At 44.0% G+C, this 19,439-nt stretch overlaps 3 protein-coding genes across 13 annotated transcripts in view; 1 reads left to right on the forward strand and 2 right to left on the reverse strand.

Moving 5' to 3' along the window:
- Positions 1-241: 241 nt before the first annotated feature.
- On the reverse strand, positions 242-9,142 carry bend4 (BEN domain containing 4). Its single transcript, XM_076738472.1, has 6 exons — positions 8,381-9,142; positions 5,413-6,003; positions 3,085-3,176; positions 2,914-2,940; positions 2,372-2,612; positions 242-2,153 (listed from the first exon to the last, which is right to left on the reverse strand). Exons 1-6 carry the CDS (start codon positions 8,871-8,873, stop codon positions 1,921-1,923), a joined length of 1,677 nt encoding a protein of 558 aa, XP_076594587.1. The 5' UTR covers positions 8,874-9,142; the 3' UTR covers positions 242-1,920.
- A 1,728-nt stretch (positions 9,143-10,870) lies between these two features.
- On the forward strand, positions 10,871-14,697 carry shisa3 (shisa family member 3). The gene is made up of 2 exons (XM_076738407.1): positions 10,871-11,526; positions 13,468-14,697. The coding sequence occupies exons 1-2, from the start codon at positions 11,256-11,258 to the stop codon at positions 14,040-14,042; spliced, it is 846 nt and encodes a 281-aa protein (XP_076594522.1). The 5' UTR covers positions 10,871-11,255; the 3' UTR covers positions 14,043-14,697.
- Positions 14,698-16,524: 1,827 nt separating this feature from the next.
- atp8a1 (ATPase phospholipid transporting 8A1) overlaps positions 16,525-19,439 on the reverse strand; it is a 98,142-nt gene continuing 95,227 nt past the window's right edge. For 10 of the 11 annotated variants that reach the window (XM_076739189.1, XM_076739194.1, XM_076739192.1 and 7 more), the window contains one exon: positions 16,525-19,176. In XM_076739189.1, the coding sequence (XP_076595304.1) occupies positions 19,079-19,176 (98 nt within the window). In that variant the 3' untranslated portion in view covers positions 16,525-19,078. The remainder of the gene's footprint in view (positions 19,177-19,439) is intronic. The other variant, XM_076739193.1, reaches the window with a different exon arrangement.

Consider the following 19,439-nt stretch of genomic DNA (forward strand, 5'->3'; position numbering starts at 1 on the left):
AGGTGCTGTAGTCACATCCTATTCATCTTTGAATGAACACATCGACCACCACCCAGAAATTCACTGGCTTTCTCGAAAATCATGAGCACGATTTGATTGCGAGTGAAGACATGACTGTGACAGATGGGAAAAAGATAGATAGATAGATAGATAGATAGATAGATAGATGGATGGATGGATGGATAGATAGATAGATAGATAGATAGATAGATAGATAGATGGAATCGTCAAACCATCAATGTAAGATTTCAGCTTCAGTGCTTATTTTCTTTATTATAAATAAAAAAAACAGAAGCTATTAGATTTGTAAAAATCCTACTGATGTTTCACAGTGTTGATAACAGCCACTTTGAGGGTAAAGGAGTAAATACAAATAAACGCTCACATTCAGAACAGCAACACAACGACAGAATCCAACGGTTTAAGGTTTCTGTGGCACTTTTCTACTTGGCTTTTTAAGAGAGAGACGTGGTATTTCGAGAACACCTCACACAATACTGTACTTTATATTACACATTTACACAGCACTGTCGACGTGGCCAACTGACCGAATAAATCTGGTACATTCAAACGTAGAAAACAGTTCATGAAGTGAAGGAACGCTAAAATAAATACAGGGAATAAAAAGTGGTTAAATTCTGCTCAGACCTCTCACTGTGGGACGGATTTAGCCACAATGAGACACACAAAAAGTGCAAATAAGAGCGTCAGAGACAAAGAAGTGCTCGATTTTTTTCCACTTGGGTCAAGAGATGATTATTTAGAAGCGGATGTCTTGTGTGGTTACACGCCTGATAACACACAAAGCATCAACCGTTTAAGGCATTATTATATGGCGACTGCCTTAAACAAAAAGACAGGCTTCATCCTGAGTCAAAAAGTCTTCTCACTGATGAAGAACTCAACGTAAAACACCATAAATTCACTTTGCAGTTGCATACGAGACTTTTTGCGCCGGGATGAATAAAATAATCGATGACAGAGCAAATATTTAGATTTATAAAAGAGAGCGCGCAAATTAGCATAAAAAAGAAACAGTCAGCATTTTAATAATTAGAATACCTTCATGTTTATGGAACAAACATCTGAATGATATCTCAAATAAACCTCATGTAATCAGCTCTGCAGGGCCACGTACTGAACTGTTAACGTCCTTAAGAGGATCAACACTGTGGTGGAAGATATTTCTGTCTGTGCCTGATTTGATAGGTGTCTCATGTTTTTTTAGCTGAAACAGGACCAGCTCTGACCAAAACCTCCTTCAACTCAAGGGAAGCTGCATTTGAGCACACTGGAAAGACTTTGTTTTTCAACGCACTTCTTCTTTTTCAGAAATAAATGTCGACACATCAGAAGAGATTCAAATGAGGAAGAAAGCAGGATGCAAAGTGCAAGACGACAGGTAACAAAAGGTGACTTTCTCAGAGGCACTCCTGTAGAAGGGCTGCAAGTAAAGGTGCTTCGCCGATGACGAGATATTAAATGCTACTTTCTGTGATGGACATAATAATTTGGGCAACGTTAACACAAAAAGCTACTGGATGACCTGAAGGTACGCGTGTGAACTGCAGACGGATTCACTGGGACTCACAAACCAAAGAGAAATGTTCCTTTGATAGTGACAGAACTGCTCAAATCAGCAAACCATAGAAAAAGTAGCAAACGGAAGACTCAAACTTTGTGTTGAAAACACCCCTTTGGAGTCAAACTTTGACTAAACAAAATTTTAAGTATAAAAATGGCAAAACGCTACAAAACTAAAAATAGGAAATGCTTCAGAGAGACTCGTTATAATCTGTTTGATAAACTTCTGGAATGTTTTCTTCACTGTGTAAAGTGACAGGATAAGGTCAGCGTTTTGGGATATGTTGTTGTACAGCTACATTTCTGGCATTTGTCTTTTTAACTCCTCCGCTCGCTTCAGTCCGATTGGCCGTTCTGGCAGCCTTTTAAATACAGCTCGTCCTGCGACAGGTGGCCATCGAAGGCGTCCATGTAGAGGCTGCTGGTGCTGCTGCCGCTGCTGCCCAGGAAGGTGCCGACCGCTCGGCCCTGACGAGCGTGACCGACGGCATCGCTGAACACTTTGTTGATCTGCTCCTCCGAGGGCATCCACCAGTCTGGGTTTGAGGCACAGTGCATCCGGATGAACTCTGCCAAGGAGATGTTGAGTCAAAAGAGATGTTCGGTCATTAGAAATCAAAGTTTGTACCAGGGTTCGACAGGGGTGAGGTTCTGAGGGTGGCTGCAATTATATCTAAGCTGACATTCACTTTAGACACTGAAATCAGACCAGCGTCAGACCTTAGACAGAGTATTATAATAAGACGATGCAAATACTCGTCTAAATCGCCAGACGGCGGCGGCGTACCTCTGAGGCAGCTGACTTTGATGGGGTTGAGCGGTCGTCTCTCCAGGCCTGGATCTCCTGAGTGGACTGAACGCTTCCTTTTGCCCAGACCGCAGGAGAACTTGAGCTCGTCCGTGGTGAAGACGTAGCGAATCAGGTAGCGCAGCAGCCGCCTGCCGTCTTTCTTCGAGGAGTTGACGGCTTCGTCCCACTGCTTGTTAGTGATGAAGAGAGGGTAGTTCTCCAGGAGCTGCTTACTGCCCTGCGGGGAGGAGGAGCACAGGGAGTTCAGGTGTCTCCATAACCTTGCAGAACCATGAATGTTGCCTCACATGGCTTCTTTATCCCAAATTTGACTCTTGTGTCTTATTGGCTTTGAAGATGCATCATATTTTAGCTGATGTAATGCACAGTTCTTTGAGGAAGTACAACATCTTTTACTGTCATTTTCACTGATGTACCAACATGTTTTTTTCATTTTTCAGACAAAAGTTGTACAAATATACACAAAAATCCTTTATGTGCTTCCAAAATAACAGAAATGATTCCATAAAAACACAGACCTCAAAGACTGTTTGCCGCTCTTCTTCCTGTAGAGACAAAATCTTCTGTAATTGCATATTTTCACACCACTTAATCATACAATTAACAGAACGGAGAAGTTATTAACGTATGCTATTTCTAACACGTGCTTTAAATAGCAGCGAATAATGTACAGCAGCCTGCTTCCTCACCTCGGTGAGCTGCTCCTCCGGCATCGGCTGGATCAGCTGGTTGTGAAACTCGAGAACAGTCTTGAAGTAGTCAAGAACATTTTGACAGGGAGCTGCATAAAAGCACAATGTGAGCAGTCAAACACACACACAGTCAAAAGTCCCCGCAAGCAACGACGAGACTCATCCGGCGTGTAATGACACAATATTTTCTTTCCTCGTTAAAAGATCGTTTTGAGCCTAATGCCTAGTCATTTTGAAGTGAGACACTGTTCAGTGTATTTAACGTGCAGATAAGATGAGCAGTTTCAGAGCAAAGTAGGTTAAGGTGACAGTGGGGAGCTCAGAATGCTTTGGGGAGAGCAGCTAAGTTAGCAAAAATAGATGCTATTAAGACTGTTGCCCCAAACTGTGATGCATTTCCGTGTAGTGAGAGCATGTGGATCTCTGAAACTGATGGCACACTAAACCTTTGAGGCCTGATGATGATGAAAAACTACACGGACGTGCAGGTTTGGTGGTTCATGGATCTTCTGAAGATAAAACATGTCCAGCGTAAACTGAGCTATACAGACAGGTGACAGATGAAAAAAAGAGCTTGAATAAATGAGTTGAGTAGAGATTAAAAAATTAGTCGATAAACTGATCTACAGAAATATAATAGGCTATTTAGATTTTTTATTTGGCTAATTTTATTTTTCTTGTCATTTTCAGCCATGTTAGCGGCATGTGGCTCTGAGGATGGAAATGTTGGTTCATTATTTTTGGTCCAAACTGAAATGTCAAGTGGTCTGGTCTGTCAATGCTCGCATGAACATGAGCAAAATCTAAAAAAACACTTATATTTAATGGACGCAGGCTATTTAACATCCAGTGACAAGTAATTCATCAAAGCATGTGTGTGTGTGTGTGTCAAATAGTTCAAACACTCAACATGAAGCTGCAGCCGAGCAAAAAGCCACACGGTGAGTTTCTGTCTGTTTCATCACTGTAGTGTTTCTGTACTTCACTGATCCTGGTTTTGGTCTGAACTCGTCTCTGATTGGTCACAGTCGAACCAGGATCAGTGCTGATCCTGAGTGAGACGCTGTAATGATGAGGCAGCGTCGTGCAGGAGGAGTCAGATGTGAATCTGTCACAGGAAGTTCAGCTTCAGGAGCTCAGCATTTGTTGACTGAACTCCATTTTAAGTCTTTTTTGTCGTTTAGTTGACATTTTGTAAACTAGTGGTGGTAGGTAGTGGTGTCTAACATTTTTATGTTGGAACACCTTTGTATTTTTTATAGTGTGTAAATATTTTTACAGTGTAATGTAGAGCACTGTCTGTGCTGAATGAGCACAACTGAGGCAACGACCCAAACTTTAATTTAAATGTCTCAAGATTAAAGATTTATTGACGTGTTTAGAAGTTTGTAGACTCATGAACGGGATGTTACTGTAATTTCAAACAGTCTCTTCAGTGGCTAAGATCACTTATCAGGAAGCTGTGGGAGCATTTTCTTAGATATTTTTATCATAAATTCCTCACGCAGGTGGCCGCCTCTCAAACATTTTGTCTCCAACAGGGTGGAAATAAAAAAGATTATTTCTAATAATTAATGCAATAGATTTTTGATAACTAGAAGCAGGAACTAGCACATAAATAACAGATTTGCGCATCAGGATCATTTGCACAGCTGCAGGGAGGAAAACAGGCGCTTTGCTGCAGAGGAGGGGAGACGATGAAGCTCCTCATTTATTTGTACAGACTAAATAATTTTATAATAAAAGGCAAATTTCTCTCATCTGAATTTAGGTTATGGAAACATTACCCTGGTTAGGTTGTTTATTATTCATGAGAGCTTGGTAGAGCGCCAACATGCAAAACTATTTACTGCATTTTTCAACATTCATGGGTCACCCAGTCAAGTCTCCCGAGTCCAAGTCAATAATATATAAAGCATTCAAATGAGCTACACCTTGAAAGTACAGTGTAGTATTAATAATTTTACTTTGTGTAAATAAAAGATCTGAGTTCTTCTTCTACCACTGCCCTTACAAAATAAGTCACCGTGGAAACCCCATGCCTGAGTTCGCCTTTGGCCCCCAAATCCTAAAAGTCTGCGCCTGACATTAAAATGAGTGAACATCTTTCAGAAGAACAGAGTTAATCCCTCCATTAGCTCTCCAGAGACACAAAGAATCTATGACGAGCAGCACTGAAGCTCCTCTGGCAGCTTATGGAGAAACAACACGTTTCCTTTAGTTTGTCACCGATCTGCATCGGCACATGTAAGAATTAAAATATAAACCTTTGATCCCAAAGAAAAGAATCAAACCCCTGTGAGGTCCCGGCTTTCATTACTGCACCTGGGATATTCTCCAGCTTGTTGCGGAGCTCCTCGTTCTCCTGCTGCAGAGACAGAACCTCCTGCTCCAACTCCAGGCAGCGCGGACAGCAGCTCTCCTCCTCCTCTTCCTCCTCGGGCAGCGTGGACGACGGGTGGCCGTACGACTCTGACGGCGTCGGCGAGCCCCAGCCCCCCAGGTTGTGTCTCGAAGGAGACACCCCTGAACCGGGCTCCGCCGATGGACACTGCTCGTCCTCCAGCCCCGCAGCCAGATGTTGCTGCTGCTGCTGCTGCTGGGGCCCGGAGAGCAGATAGTTCTGGAGGGAGTCTGTGAAGATGCGGAGAACGGCAGAGGTCTGTTGTTGGCTCAAATGGCTTTGGTGGACCTCCTCTTCTGGGTCTGTGGTGGAGGAGCTCTCTTCAGGTTTGGACTTCCCCAGTGAGGAGCAGTGGAATCCCTGTACCTCCCCTGGACCATCTTCTAGCTTGATGTTAGAGGTGAAAGAGGAGGAGGAGGAGGAGGAGGAGGGCTCCAGGAGACGGCCATTGTTGAGGAGGCTGAGGACTCGGCTGCACTGCTGGGCAAAGGCATCCAGGATGAGACGATTCTCTGCAGCAGAGAGAGGAAACGTGATCAGAGACAGCAGCGATGAACGTCAACCGTCAGGCGTTAGTGTAAGATCACTGTTCGAGTCTGCTGAGCTCTGACTCTGATAAATGTGAGGTTCAAGGTTAGTTTTTGACCTTGGAAACAAGATTTCACCTCAAGATCTATTTAGTGGCTGTTCTAGAGCTTTTATGTCACTGTTTTGTGATGAGAAAAAACACAGTCTGCTGATGAAGCTCATGTGACCAAGAGTCAAAAGCTCCAGAGCAGCAATGTGCAACGTGTACTTAAAGCATCATAAGTTAAAGCACTCGTTCTGCAGAGCTTCTGATATATTATCATGCTTTACATTATCAGGTTGTTGCCATTGATGCTTTTAAGTTTACGCTGTAGTTTACTGGTCGAGGTGGAGCTGGTTTTACATATGAAGTACCTAAAAACCACAATACTTCTACTTGCTGAAACATGTTGAACTTTCCGATAGAAAAGTGTTGACAACAGTGAGTGATTCTGTGTTTCATCCTCCACTGGCTTCCTTCCTTTCCACCGTGTCTTATTGCGGCAAAGCTTTTCATTACAGTAACAGTTGGCTCCTCCGTTCATAGAAATGTCAGCTTGATTATGCTGATTTATTCAGATGTCAATAAACTCTAAAGTCACAGTATATCTGTGACCGAAACCCAGCCGTGCAAAGAAAATCAGCACAGATCTATTGTCCAGAAACAAGCCTCACTGTATAGTTTCCCTGGTAGTCTGAACACGTCTCAATGAGATGATCTCACACATACCTCCATGTAATGATTATCACTGGCCTCACACACACACACACACAAATATACACACAGACAAAATGAGTTCTAGGCGGCCGCTGCTGCGTTACCACTCGCTCAGACGTGTCTATCAGCCTGGCGCAGATGTGTCGCATTTATTAATATGCGTGCTGTCTCTGTTTACCCGTCGAGATGTATCTGATATCACTCGCCTTCGCCATGCACCCCTCACCCACCACCACCACCCTCCTCTCTTCTCTGTGGCACTGTGAGCTGAGAGCCCCATAAAATTTCATTAAAAACAACACGCTCGGCAGAGGCAAATTTATGAGCCCCATTTATTTTAATCACAACTCTTTGGGAAAGGCTTCTCAATGCAATTTGTGTTATTGTGTGCTGAACTGATTGCTGAGTCCCAGGGTCTCCAGTGCTTCTCCTCATGAGAAGGGCATCAAGATTTTTTTTTTTTTTTTTCTCAGCCACAAGAGGGACATTAAGTTGCTCCCATAGTGCAGATAAAAGCACTTTGATGTGTCATTATCAGTAAGAATGCATGGCACATTTAGCTGGGATTGGATGATACATCTTGTGTAATATGGGAAGATTCAGTGGAGCAGGGAAAATATAAATTTATGTGATTATTTCATAAGCGAAATCAGGACCGCGTGCGTGCCAGAGTGGATGCAAACAATGGGTCATCATCGCTGAAACCTCTAAATGTACAAGGAATCAGGCTGGCTTTCACAGACTGAAGTGGGTTGATACTTATTTTTTAGATCAAACCTGTCATACTTCATGCACACATTGGCGAATTCTCATGTAGGTGAGTGAATATAAGGCCACAGTGCAACCTGAGCTCAGGATGAACACTTGATTGTCTGAAAAGCAACAATAACCAGCAGCAAATTGAGCCTCTGCTGCCAGCGGTGATAAAGAGATTAATATCTGATTAGCGGATGAGATGTCTAATGTTTAATTTCATAACTGCCAGGATTAGGTTCATTGCTTTCATCTTAATGTTGGTTCCCATGGACCCGCCCTCCACATGGGGAACACATTTCTTCATGAGCCTGCACAGCCCTCTAATGAACAGCAGCTGAGGAGAAAAATGAGCACGGAACAATGTGTTTCAGCCGGAGATTGAGAGAGTCCGTGTGTCTTGCACACATGCATGAAAACACACAAGTAAGCACACACACACACACACACACACACACACACACACACACACACACACACACACACACACAAGGACAGACAATTACCCAATGTAATTTTTAGCACATGCACACTGGAGATTCAATCATGACTGCTCTCATTACAGCAGCAAATCAATCACTGCTGACAGGAAGAAAAAGAGGAAGAAATGGGAACAAAAACATGAAGCTCAGGTGATGTGGAGCAAACAAAAGAGGCGCTTGCTTTTAATGACATTGTTTTACCTTCCGTGCAAGTTTTCATATATCTGTGGGCAGCAAAATCTAAAACATACACCAGAATCAAGACAGTCTGAGGACATGCAGATCAGAAAAGTCTCAAAATCCCAATAAATAAAACTAGCAGAGTCGGAGTCACTGTCATCACTCACTCTGAACAAGTTTGAAACCCACCTGAGCTGATCCCGTAGGTGCAGTCTGGGGAGAATCTGGGCTCCGCTCTGCCGCTGCCGGCGCGCCGCTGCTGGGTACCAGGAGATGCTGCCGCCGCCACGCTGCCCGCCGGCGCTGAGGTGGATGTCGGGACCCTGCTGCTGGGCCTGTTCTCACAGGGGAAACGATGCTGCTGCTGCTGTTGCTGCTGCTGGGGCGTCGTGTGATGCTGCTGGCTGCTGCTGATAGCGACGCTGGGTTGGTGGAGCTGCTGCAGACGCTGCTGGTGGTGATGATGGTGCGGCTGGAAATGGTGAGGCTGCTCGGGATGAAAAGTGAAGTGATGCCCGTCGCCAAAGAGGGGCACCTCGACCACGGCGGATCTGTCAAAGCGCGACTTGCCCGCCGAGCGCTTGCTCTGGAAGGTTTTCAGGGTGCTGTACGGACCCCGTTGTTGTCGGCACATCTTCGGGGCGCAGGGCCCTTCATCTGCGGGCTGCATCTCTCCCTCCATCCCTGCCAGGTGTCACAGCGCGGCGGATGGCTCCGGGTCGGTATTGTGGCGTGCTGGTGTGACAGGCAGCTGACGACTGGGGGGGGATCAGATCCGTCACTGTCTGGCTCGGTTTCCCTCATACACACTGTGTGAAGGGTGGGCTAATTTACTGACAAGCCGCCGCTCCAATCCCCAGTCGGGAGCACCGACACTGAGACTCGTCCGGAGGGAAATACAGGCGGGACTTGTGCGCCGCTGCCTGCCTCCTTTGTAGCCACCATCCACACAGAGAACAACGGGGCGCTGTAGCAGCTGCACAATCTGAAAAATGAAAAAAAAAAAAAAAAAACGGAGAACGAAATCCGACAAATGGAAAGGCAGAGGCCATTTTGCTGCTGAGCGCAAAGCATCAATGGAGCAACATGAGCGCAAATGAAAGAAAAGGCTGCCCACACCCAGACGCACAGTGCGAGCTTTAGAAGAGCAAATAGCCCAATAAATACTTCGATATTACTTATTTTTTCTCTCTATAAGTATCTGAAAAATTATTAGACCTACTAAATAAATAAAATAGAACAAACTGCCTCCTTCTGGCCCTGAATTCATCTCTGAGGGTTTTATTCTTCCGATCCATATTTAGACGTGGACTTTTTAAAATAGTTAAAAGGCAATTTTTCTGTAGTTAAAGTCAGAATTAATATTTTGTATTTATGTTTGAAATCCTGAGTTTAAAGGATGGTGTGGAAGCTGTGCTGTAGCCTGCGGGCCTAAAAGTTTGCATCACCACATGGGGGCGCCACATCAATGGGTTACAAACTGGAGATTTAATAGATGGAGGAATGGAAAAGACCTGCTGCTGATTAACATAAATGTTTTTTCTCTCTCTCCCTTTCAACAGGCCAGTCAGGCCTGGTGTTTGTGCCTCTGTGTAATATCAAAACACCAGCAAGTGCTCAGTCAATATTGTTTCTAAACACTAAAACTGAGCACGGCTGAATGAGCTAATAATGAAAGGCCAGTAGAAAGCTTACATGAGAGGTCTGAATAAAGATATTACAGGCTAATATAATAATCTTTACATGGTGATTTAACATAAGACACCAAATTAGCGAGATAGGCTACTTTTTTTTTTTTTTTTTTTTTTTTTTTAAAGAGAGAGATACAGTTTATTGGCCACAGAATAAATCTGTTTACATGCATTAAAGTGAGTCTTTGTGACAGATACTGAACAGTGACTCTATTTCAAGATAATTATTTAATGTCATGTGATTTTATTTCTTTATTTATCAGGGACTATAATCTCTGAATTGCCAACAGGCTAAAGCAGCTAGAGTTAGATCAGAAGGCTAACTAATTTTTATCTGTGGGCTAGCATCTGTCCAAAGACGCCCCACAAATACATCAATATTTGAAGCAGAAGTGGAGTAGAGTCAGTAAACTGAGAGTAAAAACAGTTTCACAGTGATATTTGGTATCTGCTCATTTCAGCTAACATTAGCTCTTGCTCATAGCAGACCAAGCTCACCTGTAGCAGCAACCTGAGGATTTATGTGTTTTATCACTCATGAATTCAAGTTTTCATTTCTAACAGGATGATTGTGTTATTTCTTGTTTGAGAGGCCTCACTTTAAATTTCACGAGTATTTTTTTTGTTTTGTTTTTCTTTCCTCTGAATTTGACATACAGGCTGGGCTACTGTAGCCTGGTTTGCTTCTTTTCTACACGCAGACCTTTACACAGAGCTCAGTCTAAAATGTAATTAATATCATTCAGTTTTATTTATTCATTAGTTTCCATATGCTGCGCTGACATCTCCACCGCGGCCGCACAGCCGTAGCTGGTTAATTAAGATAATTTATGCATGTTATTTGAGCTCATTCAGGGATTTGAATAATTGGCATCATTGCACCGCAGCGACCACCCCGCCCCGTGAACGCGCACGTACGGTTAATGGGGGGTTACGTGCGCGCGTTCTGAGTCCGAGTCACAAAAGCACCAAGTCTCCAGCGAAGTGGGCGCACAACGTCTGAACCGACAACAACAAATGACCCCGGGAGCAGCTCGATGAAGAGGGAGAGCGGGGAGAAACCCGGACAGACTGCCGCACTCTGAGCTACACGCCTGGATGAGAAGTTATTTGAGATTTTAAAAGTGACCCGAAAGAGGAGATTCAATTAAGGATTTTCTCACTTTGCAATTTGGCAAACTTGTGGCTCCAAACGGTGTGCGCGGTGGAAAGATGACGGTGACATAACTTTCCATCTCTGGATCCATTCACTGCGTTTCTCTGTCAGTAAATAGATGTCAATGAAGAGTCTCTAACCCGGACTGGCACGCTCGGTGTCCGGGAGCTGAAGCCCACAGGACGCAGGGAACCGTGAACCGCAGCGGCTTGCCGGGATGGTGCGCCTGCTGAACTGCCTGCTGCTGGGATATCTGACCTGGAATCTGCGGATATCGGACGCACAGGGGGAGTACTGCCACGGCTGGCTGGACGCTAATGGTAATTATCACGAGGGCTTCCAGTGTCCGGAGGACTTTGACACCATGGACGCCACCGTGTGCTGCGGCTCCTGCTCGCTGCGCTACTGCTGCGCGGCCGCGGACGCACGGCTGGACCAGGGCAGCTGCACCAACGACAGGGAGGTGGACAACACCGAGTTTGCAGCGCGTAAGTTTAAGGGATGAAAAATCGTTAATTTTAAAATTTCAGGTCTTCCTTAAGTGCTGCATTTCAGCAAAACTTCACATAAAAGAGCGAATTAGTTCAGAGTTGAACCAGGTTGGATAAAAAACACCACAAATACGTGATTTCATTGTTAAATAAATTCTGTTTAACCTAAAAATAAATAACAAAAACGCAATAAGATGCACACTTTTAGACTAATTTGTGGCTTTTTAGTCTGATTGATTTTTAGGAAAGTTCTACGGAGGTCAGAGGTCATCTGGTCACCATCAGTAAAGACAGGATGGAGCAGTTTCAGTGCTTTCCTCGTTTCCATCGATCAGACCACCTACTGTGATTTGAAATTATGTCAAATGAATATGCTTAAGATTTGCTGCATCTAGTCAAAGCCCAAACAAATGTGTCTTTAAAGGCGTTTGTGGGACTATTCAACACAACATGTGGAAAACTAAATATAAACACGTGTTAACTTGTTAGAAAGTTGCAGGAAAAAGCTCCTAATGTGTTGAAAATTACACTTTTCTTAGATGCATATCGTCTGTTTTGCAAAGCTTTCTTATGGCACCTTTTTATGTGGAATTAATGTCAGTTGAATTATTGCTTTTTTAAGGTTTTCATGATTTCCAGCATGAATCAACCAAAGTGTCCAGTTTCCAACACCTGCTTTTGTCTCCGTTCCTGTGGCTTCGTTTGACCTCAACTCACTGCAGATTCCATCAGCGCGAAAAGGAAAACTAAAGAGTTTTTTGATGCCAGTCACTCAGCAAATGCTCTTAAAACTAATTCTTTACGGATCTTTAAGCAGAAATTAGGACAAAACTTGCTGGATCACAATGCAGGAATGTTTCCTCACAGCTTTCCCACACAAGCAGGCTTATTGTGCTGCCAAATATAAAACTCATTCACTCTGACAGCTCCTTAATTTGCCAACCAAAGTAATCACAACATTATGAGACAGCAACTCCTTTTCTTTGGCTCCTTTAAACATTGAACAGACTCGAAGTGTTACATTAACCCTCTGTTAGTTGTGAAATCTTTAATAATAAGCCGCTTTAACCCTCAAGGTTTCAGCAGTTTTCTTTAAATTTCCCGAGCTGATAAGCTGTGGTGCTTGAACTGAACTGACTGTGTGCTCGCAATTTCCTAATTTTTTCCCCCTCAAAATAAATAAACATTGGCTGATTTCCTCCCAAAGTGCAAATGGGCTGGAGTGTAACCTGAGCTGTTTGTGTTTTCCACCAGGAATGTGTCTGTTAGTCTTTGTTAATAATCCGATGAAGGATTCAGAAGAAATGTCCTGATCAAATGTTCAGAATGAGGATTTTAGCCTCCGTAAACAGCAGGACAGGCTGTGGTTTTTAGTGAGCATCAAGGCAACACTTTACTTAACCTGCACATTTAGGATTCATATAAGCACTATATAAACATTCATTTTATAACAGCTTTTAATGGAGTTAAGAGTTTATTTAAGTCAATAGCTAAAACACCTCCTGTGGGCACCCACAGGTGGAGGCTGGTGTGTAAACAGTTCATGAATGACAATGTAGTAAAACACAGCTGTATTACTATAAAATATGTCTTCATAGAGGTTGTAATTGACAAATATTGTAAATCAGTAAACACTTAAAATGCTCTTATATCTGCTTTCAGCTTCATTAAAATGTGCTATGCACCATTTATGAAATGTTTATAATGTGCTTTTAAATGCTACATATGGGGTTTAAGTAAGGTGTGTTTCAGTTTTTAGATCTTTTTGATTTTTCTCTGAAAGTCTTCCGGCTGTTATTTTTGTGTCTCCGGTGAAATGAAAATAGAAAATCAGAGCTGTAATTGTACCGGCTCCCTTCATGTTGCACATCTTAATAACCTGCAGCTTTCTGCTTCCTCGTTATTATCCTAACCTGCCTGCGCGTCCTCTGCCCTCAGAGCCCGTCTACGTGCCCTTCCTAATGGTGGGAAGCATCTTCGTCGCCTTCGTCGTGGTCGGCTCTCTGGTGGCCGTCTACTGCTGCACCTGCCTGCGGCCCAAGCAGCCGACCCAGCAGCCCATTCGCTTCTCCCTCCGCAGCTGCCAGGGCGAAACCATCCCCATGATCCTCACTACCGCTCCCCCGAGCCTCCGCGCCCCGTCGCGACAGTCCAGCACCGCCACCACCAGCTCCAGCTCGGCCGGAGGCGGCAGCTCCATGCGGAGGTTCTCCCTCGGGGGTCAGGGGCAGCAGCACGGCTGCCTGGTGTCTGCCACCGTCTCCTCGTCAGCCTCCACCCCCACGCAGACCCCTCAGACTCTGCCGCCGCCCCCACCTCCCCCCTACACATCCCCACCGGCACCCATGTCAGGAGGCATCCAGCACCCCTCCACCCACACCCAGCTCCAGCTCCACCAGCCCTCCATGCCCTCTCAGAGCACCGGGTTCCTCCTGCCGCAGCAGTACTTCTTCCCCCTGCAGCCTGACGCCTTCACAGCGGCCAAGAGCTTCGCCGACTTCGGACAGAGCTGACAGGGCTCCCAGCGGGGGAAATAGAGGGATTACAGTATCTTTAGATGGTGGGATGTGAGCCGGCGAGGACAAACGCACTGCAGCACAGCTGGCGGTGTTTGGGCGGAGGGCCCGGGCCGGCTCAATGGACACAGAGAGCAACAGGAGGACGAGGGATAAAGTACAACAAAGCTGCTGTGGTGGAGCGACGTGGCCTGAGGCGCTTCCCCCTCCGCATCACACATCAGGACACACCAACAGACCTGTTAGAGGCACTAACAGTTTGGATTCTCGTGCACTTTTATCTTATATTGTAAACAGACCTCACTGGACTACATTGTATTTTTTATACATGCTGTTTTTCAAGGTGACAGCTTACAATACAGACTAAAATCTTAGCAGCGGATCACACACCTTCTTTAAAAAACAGAAATGCTGTAGGCAGCGACACTGTCAAACTCTTACTTTGTTAGAAATAGATGTTGGAAACCAGGGAAATATTGTGTTTTTTGACAATCGCAGGGGCCTCTGAAGGAGAGGAGGACTTGACAAACAAAGGACATTTAATTTTGGTGGAAATGTGGACTTTTATAAGATGTTGTACAGGCATTATAGCCAGAGCAGGGTTGTCATATTGATTCCCGAACTTACAGCAAATAAAAAGTTGTCCCTCAGTACATTCTGTGCGCTGATAAATGAAAACTCTGTTAAATGACACTTTTTGACACGTGAACAAAAAAAGCGCGAGTGCTCTGAAAGAAGCCTCATCATCGCTCAAACAAAAAGGAAACCGGAGCGGCCGGGCCTGCACAGCAGCTCCCTACCTGTCGCTCATTCTTGCGCCAGACTTCACAGCAGGAATGCAGCGCTGAGATCAGTCATTGTCAGTGTTCAATGAGCATGGCATGGCCACAGTGTTAAAAACAACTCGCCCCAGAAATAGAGGTTTAGGTTGCAGCAACAGGTATGGAAAAATCTCAACAAAGGCCTTTCTGTTCTCCGCTTATCTGACTGTGAAATAGACTTGGCAATCAGCATCTCATGAAACCTGCAAACTGCTCAGTCTGAGGATGTTTGCTGCTGCGTTCAGGGTTCCCTAAAGCCTGTTATCACTGAGCTGTTATATCACAAAATACAGCCTCCGTCATCAGTAATTTGACAGATTCCAGCGTTAACTTTTTCAGGTCTTGTTTAATTTGCAGCTGTCAGTTCAGACTTCAGGTCTCACATTCCACGCTCTGCTTATAAAAGGAAAATGCAAGTTGTGAACAAGTTTTCATGACATTTCCTAAATCTTTGGGATAGTTAAAATCTTTAATGTCTTTGCCAGGCCTCAAAAAGTTTCCAGCTTCTTTTCCAAGTTATCCATGAAGGCAGGAATCCTGATTATTAGTCCTCACACGGGAGGCTTTTACTCTGTCCTGTCTCACCAGTTGCATCGAAATTCAAACTTTTTTCTGGGTCAGAAACTTCTGGAAACTCTCATTATAAAACCTGTCATATGCTTAAATCACTGTAGTTAAATAAAGTTGTAATATTTGACATTTTCATGACTCAAACCAGGCTTTTGATACCATTCATGGTAGGCAGTTTTTCCCTTCCATTATCTCTATAGTTTTCATTACTAGTGGCGGAGTCCGCCATTCCTGCCCTGGATTCAAACCTTCCATCTGAGCTCAGAGGAAAGATGCATGCATGTAATCCAGCATGACGACACGTCACAGCTCAGGTGAGGGTAATAAATATTGATCAAAGGGATCACAGACCATGAACACTGAGTGAGAGCGACGCCACAGTTTGTATTATAATAACTAATGACGTCAAAACAAGAAAGCAGCCGTTTAACCGTCAGCAGATCCAGTTAAATACTGCAGTAATACTACAAGATGGATCAAACACAGATACACCAGCTGCTCTTTGCAATCGGTTGAAACCAGGAGATTTTCTTTTTGGCTGCACTGTAAAGTTTCTCCTCTATTGCATTTCTGACAAAGCTGCTCAACAAGTATTCTTTAAGTGATTGTAGCAGGGCCGGAGCTAACGATTAGTTATTGATTCATCTGATTCTCTCAACTTACTGTTTGATCTGTAAAATGTTTGAAAATAGTTCCTTAAGCTCAAGGTCTTACAGTCCAAAAACCAAAGATATTTAGCTTAAACTGTTGCTACCTATGCTTCATGAATCAGTTATAGATGATAAAAACAGCTGCCAATAGATTTTTGAGCTAGATCTTAAAGGCTGAATAAGAATAAAAAATGGCTCCCTGACTGAGTAGAAGGTCGACAAATCCTGATTCTGCTGGTGTCATTTGTTTGTCCTGCAGGCAGACTGATGCTCCTCTCTGCCTTTTCCTGTTTAGCTCTCACTGCTGCACGTATGTCCTGTTTGTCACCACACACACACACACACACACACACACACACACACACACACACACACACACACACACACACAGAAGATAACAGTGATTACAAACCTGCACACACACAGAAGAAGCAGCGATGATGTTCACATTGTTCCTCATTGATTGTAAAGTTTATTTCAGTAGTCCTTCATGGCAGTAAAAGACAACACTTATAAGTTTGCAGTCCCAACATGCAGAACAATCATTGAACAAAATGACGGAAAAGAAACAAATATCGAAAAGAAAGTTCAAAGGTGCGTTTTTTTTTTTTCTCTTTTGTGAAGTGATCAACACTCGAGGGAGAATCAAAGCAGTACAGTTAACATTTCAGAGAACAGTTTGTGTTATCCATTCATGCAGCCCACGACTTTCACAGACAACAACGTGTGTTTTATGTTTTCTGGAAAAAGAAAGCAACAGTCCAAGCCTTCCACAACGACGACATCCACATTCAGCAGTTTGGCAATTTTTTGACAAGATGACAACCAATTAAGTTTTAACACTGAAGACCAGCAGAGGAAAATAATCAGAAACCCTCACTAAGCTGAGAAACACAGACGAGCTTTCCTGAAAAGCAGAGGTACACTGCATGAAGAACACAAGATACAAACATGTACACTGAAGAGAAATCATGACCCGAAACCAGAGAATACCAGATATCCACTACTGGAAAGGTACATGGAGTGCTTTGTGCAACATCTCCTGTCGAAGCGAGCCGAGCATCAGAAACTCCCACAGTCGAGGCTGAGAGTTCGACCGCGCACACACCCGGGCGCACACACACACACACACACGCGCACACACTCGTACCACACACCAACACCCACACTCTCCCAAACGGGCCATGCATCAGCACACAGCAGTACACCATAGCTATACCTGGAGTCGTGCAGACGGACACTGGAGCAAGCTTCACCACACTCACTCTCACACACACTCTCTCTCTCTCTCTCACACACACACACACACACACTCACGCACGCACACACACACACACGATAAAAGAAACACACCAGGAGGACTGAGACGCCAGAGAGTCCCAGTCTCACACGGAGGACACAGACATGCAATGCATACACAGACGTTATCCACATTAGAGGTGACACACACACACATACAGCACATGCACATGCAGGCAATACACTGACACACACACACTCACACACACCATCAGAAATCTGATCTCCCATAGGGAGAAGAAAGCAATCACACGGACATTAAGTAGTCAATTATAAATAAATCAAGCTGTAACAATATTAATATTAATAGTAACAAGACATTTAAGAAAGCTCAGTTTTCTCATTCGATCTATTCTATCCTGCCAGTTGATCAGAGGAAGAAAAAACCAAAAAGTTACAGACAGTTCATTACAAAGCCAGTCAATGCAAAATTCATACATCTCCAATATAAAAATACAAATCCACAAAATAACTATAGAGACAAAGTAGTTTTGATATCGTCGTGGAGTTTTCCTGGCTAATATTTCTCTCCCCCTTAAGCTAATGGCACTTATGTTAGAAGGATAAAATCTCCATTTTAAGGGAAACACTATCACGACTGTTAGCTTCCACAAGACCATCAGAGAGCCTCCTGTTCACCTCTGCAGGAACAAATCTTACTGAACACATGTGCCACAAGGCACTCTGTAGTTTTCACATTGTACGAGTGCAATACTGTGGTGGGGAGACAGTGGTTTTGTCGTCAGTGAGCGTGTGTGGAGCACTGGTCTAAGCTAGCTGGCTAAACTACTCTTGGCTATCGTTTTCTTCTATGAGGGAAAAGGTCTACGTAGGCACCGTTGTGATCGTTGAGACAGGAGTGACGTGTGGAATGCAATTATTCGTCAAGAGCAATGCTTCTGCTGTAAAGACGGTGGAGACAGGACTACGGCAGGTTGCAGGAGGCAACTTCTTCCAAAAGAGAATAAAAAGGAAAAAAATAAATACAAGCAGGCACGATATCTACATACTTTAAAAAGGAAACTAAAAAGAAAGAAACGTACTTTCAAAGAAACCAGAGTGAAGGCATGAGCAGATGTAAGGCTTTACACAATAGATGCTGCGTTAAGTGCAAAAACAAAATTGAAATATTACAAGTGTCTGCTCTGAAGTGGTCCGTTTAGTGCTGGAATACACTCAGGAGTGTGATTACATTTGGTTTAAAGTTTTCCGAATTCACGAGTACTTGGAAGATTGTATATACGACTGCTCTTTGGCAATCTTTGACAAGTTCAGATCCTAAAACCAATCGTCGTCCAGTGTCTTCTATAATAAACAGTGTTCATGAGTTTGATTTCAATCTAATTAAATGACTTTAGATGCTTTCCAATAGAGAGGAGACATTCGCTCCAACAAAGTGAGCGAGAACAGTGAAGAACTTCAGACCGCAGACCGCTAAGAAAGCACAGTGCTCATCATGTCTGCCGGACACACAACTACAGCTGATAGTGAACACGTTTCGTTTGTTCCTTGTTTTTTTTTTTCCTTCCCTTTTTCAAAGACAACTCGATGTCACTCTCCTCTGTCCATTTCATAGCCACGTCCAAACATCCCCTCAGTGCAGGAGGCACGCGCTCGCGCCTCCTCTTCTCCCCGTTAAGCTTCAAATTTCGCCATCAGAGGTGGCTGCTGTGGCTCCGGATTGGCCGGCGGCTCACCACTCGTTGGTCCTCTGTTTGGTGGTGTCGTACGCTCTGATGACCTCAGACTGAGACACCACTCCGTTCTCGTCTTGAGAGAAGGCGTAGCCATCTGAAAGAGGATCGAAGCATTTAAAACTCAGGTCATGCAGATCAGTGATAACAAAAATATCGTATGAGAAGACACAAATAAATCAACTGAATAAACTGAATAAACAATTAACAAAAAGATAAAAATTAAAGCAATAGTTCAACATCTTGGGAAATATGCAGTTGGTTTTCTTGCCAACAGATGAGAAGACTGAAACCTCAAACTACACCCAGCAGACAGTTAGCTTAGCTTAGCATAAACAGCTAGCCTGGCCCAGTCCAAAC

This window comes from Chaetodon auriga, chromosome 9, assembly GCF_051107435.1.
Source record: "Chaetodon auriga isolate fChaAug3 chromosome 9, fChaAug3.hap1, whole genome shotgun sequence".
Lineage (NCBI taxonomy): Eukaryota > Metazoa > Chordata > Actinopteri > Chaetodontiformes > Chaetodontidae > Chaetodon > Chaetodon auriga.

Coding starts and splice junctions, on each gene's coding strand:
- bend4 (XM_076738472.1), bottom strand. CDS start 8,873: ATGGAGGGAGAGATGCAGCCCGCAGATGAAGGGCCCTGCGCCCCGAAG. Junction 6,004..8,380: donor CACCTACGGGATCAGCTCAG/GTGGGTTTCAAA, acceptor TCTCTGCTGCAG/AGAATCGTCTCATCCTGGAT. Junction 2,941..3,084: donor CGGAGGAGCAGCTCACCGAG/GTGAGGAAGCAG, acceptor TTGTCTCTACAG/GAAGAAGAGCGGCAAACAGT.
- shisa3 (XM_076738407.1), top strand. CDS start 11,256: ATGGTGCGCCTGCTGAACTGCCTGCTGCTGGGATATCTGACCTGGAAT. Junction 11,527..13,467: donor CAACACCGAGTTTGCAGCGC/GTAAGTTTAAGG, acceptor CTCTGCCCTCAG/AGCCCGTCTACGTGCCCTTC.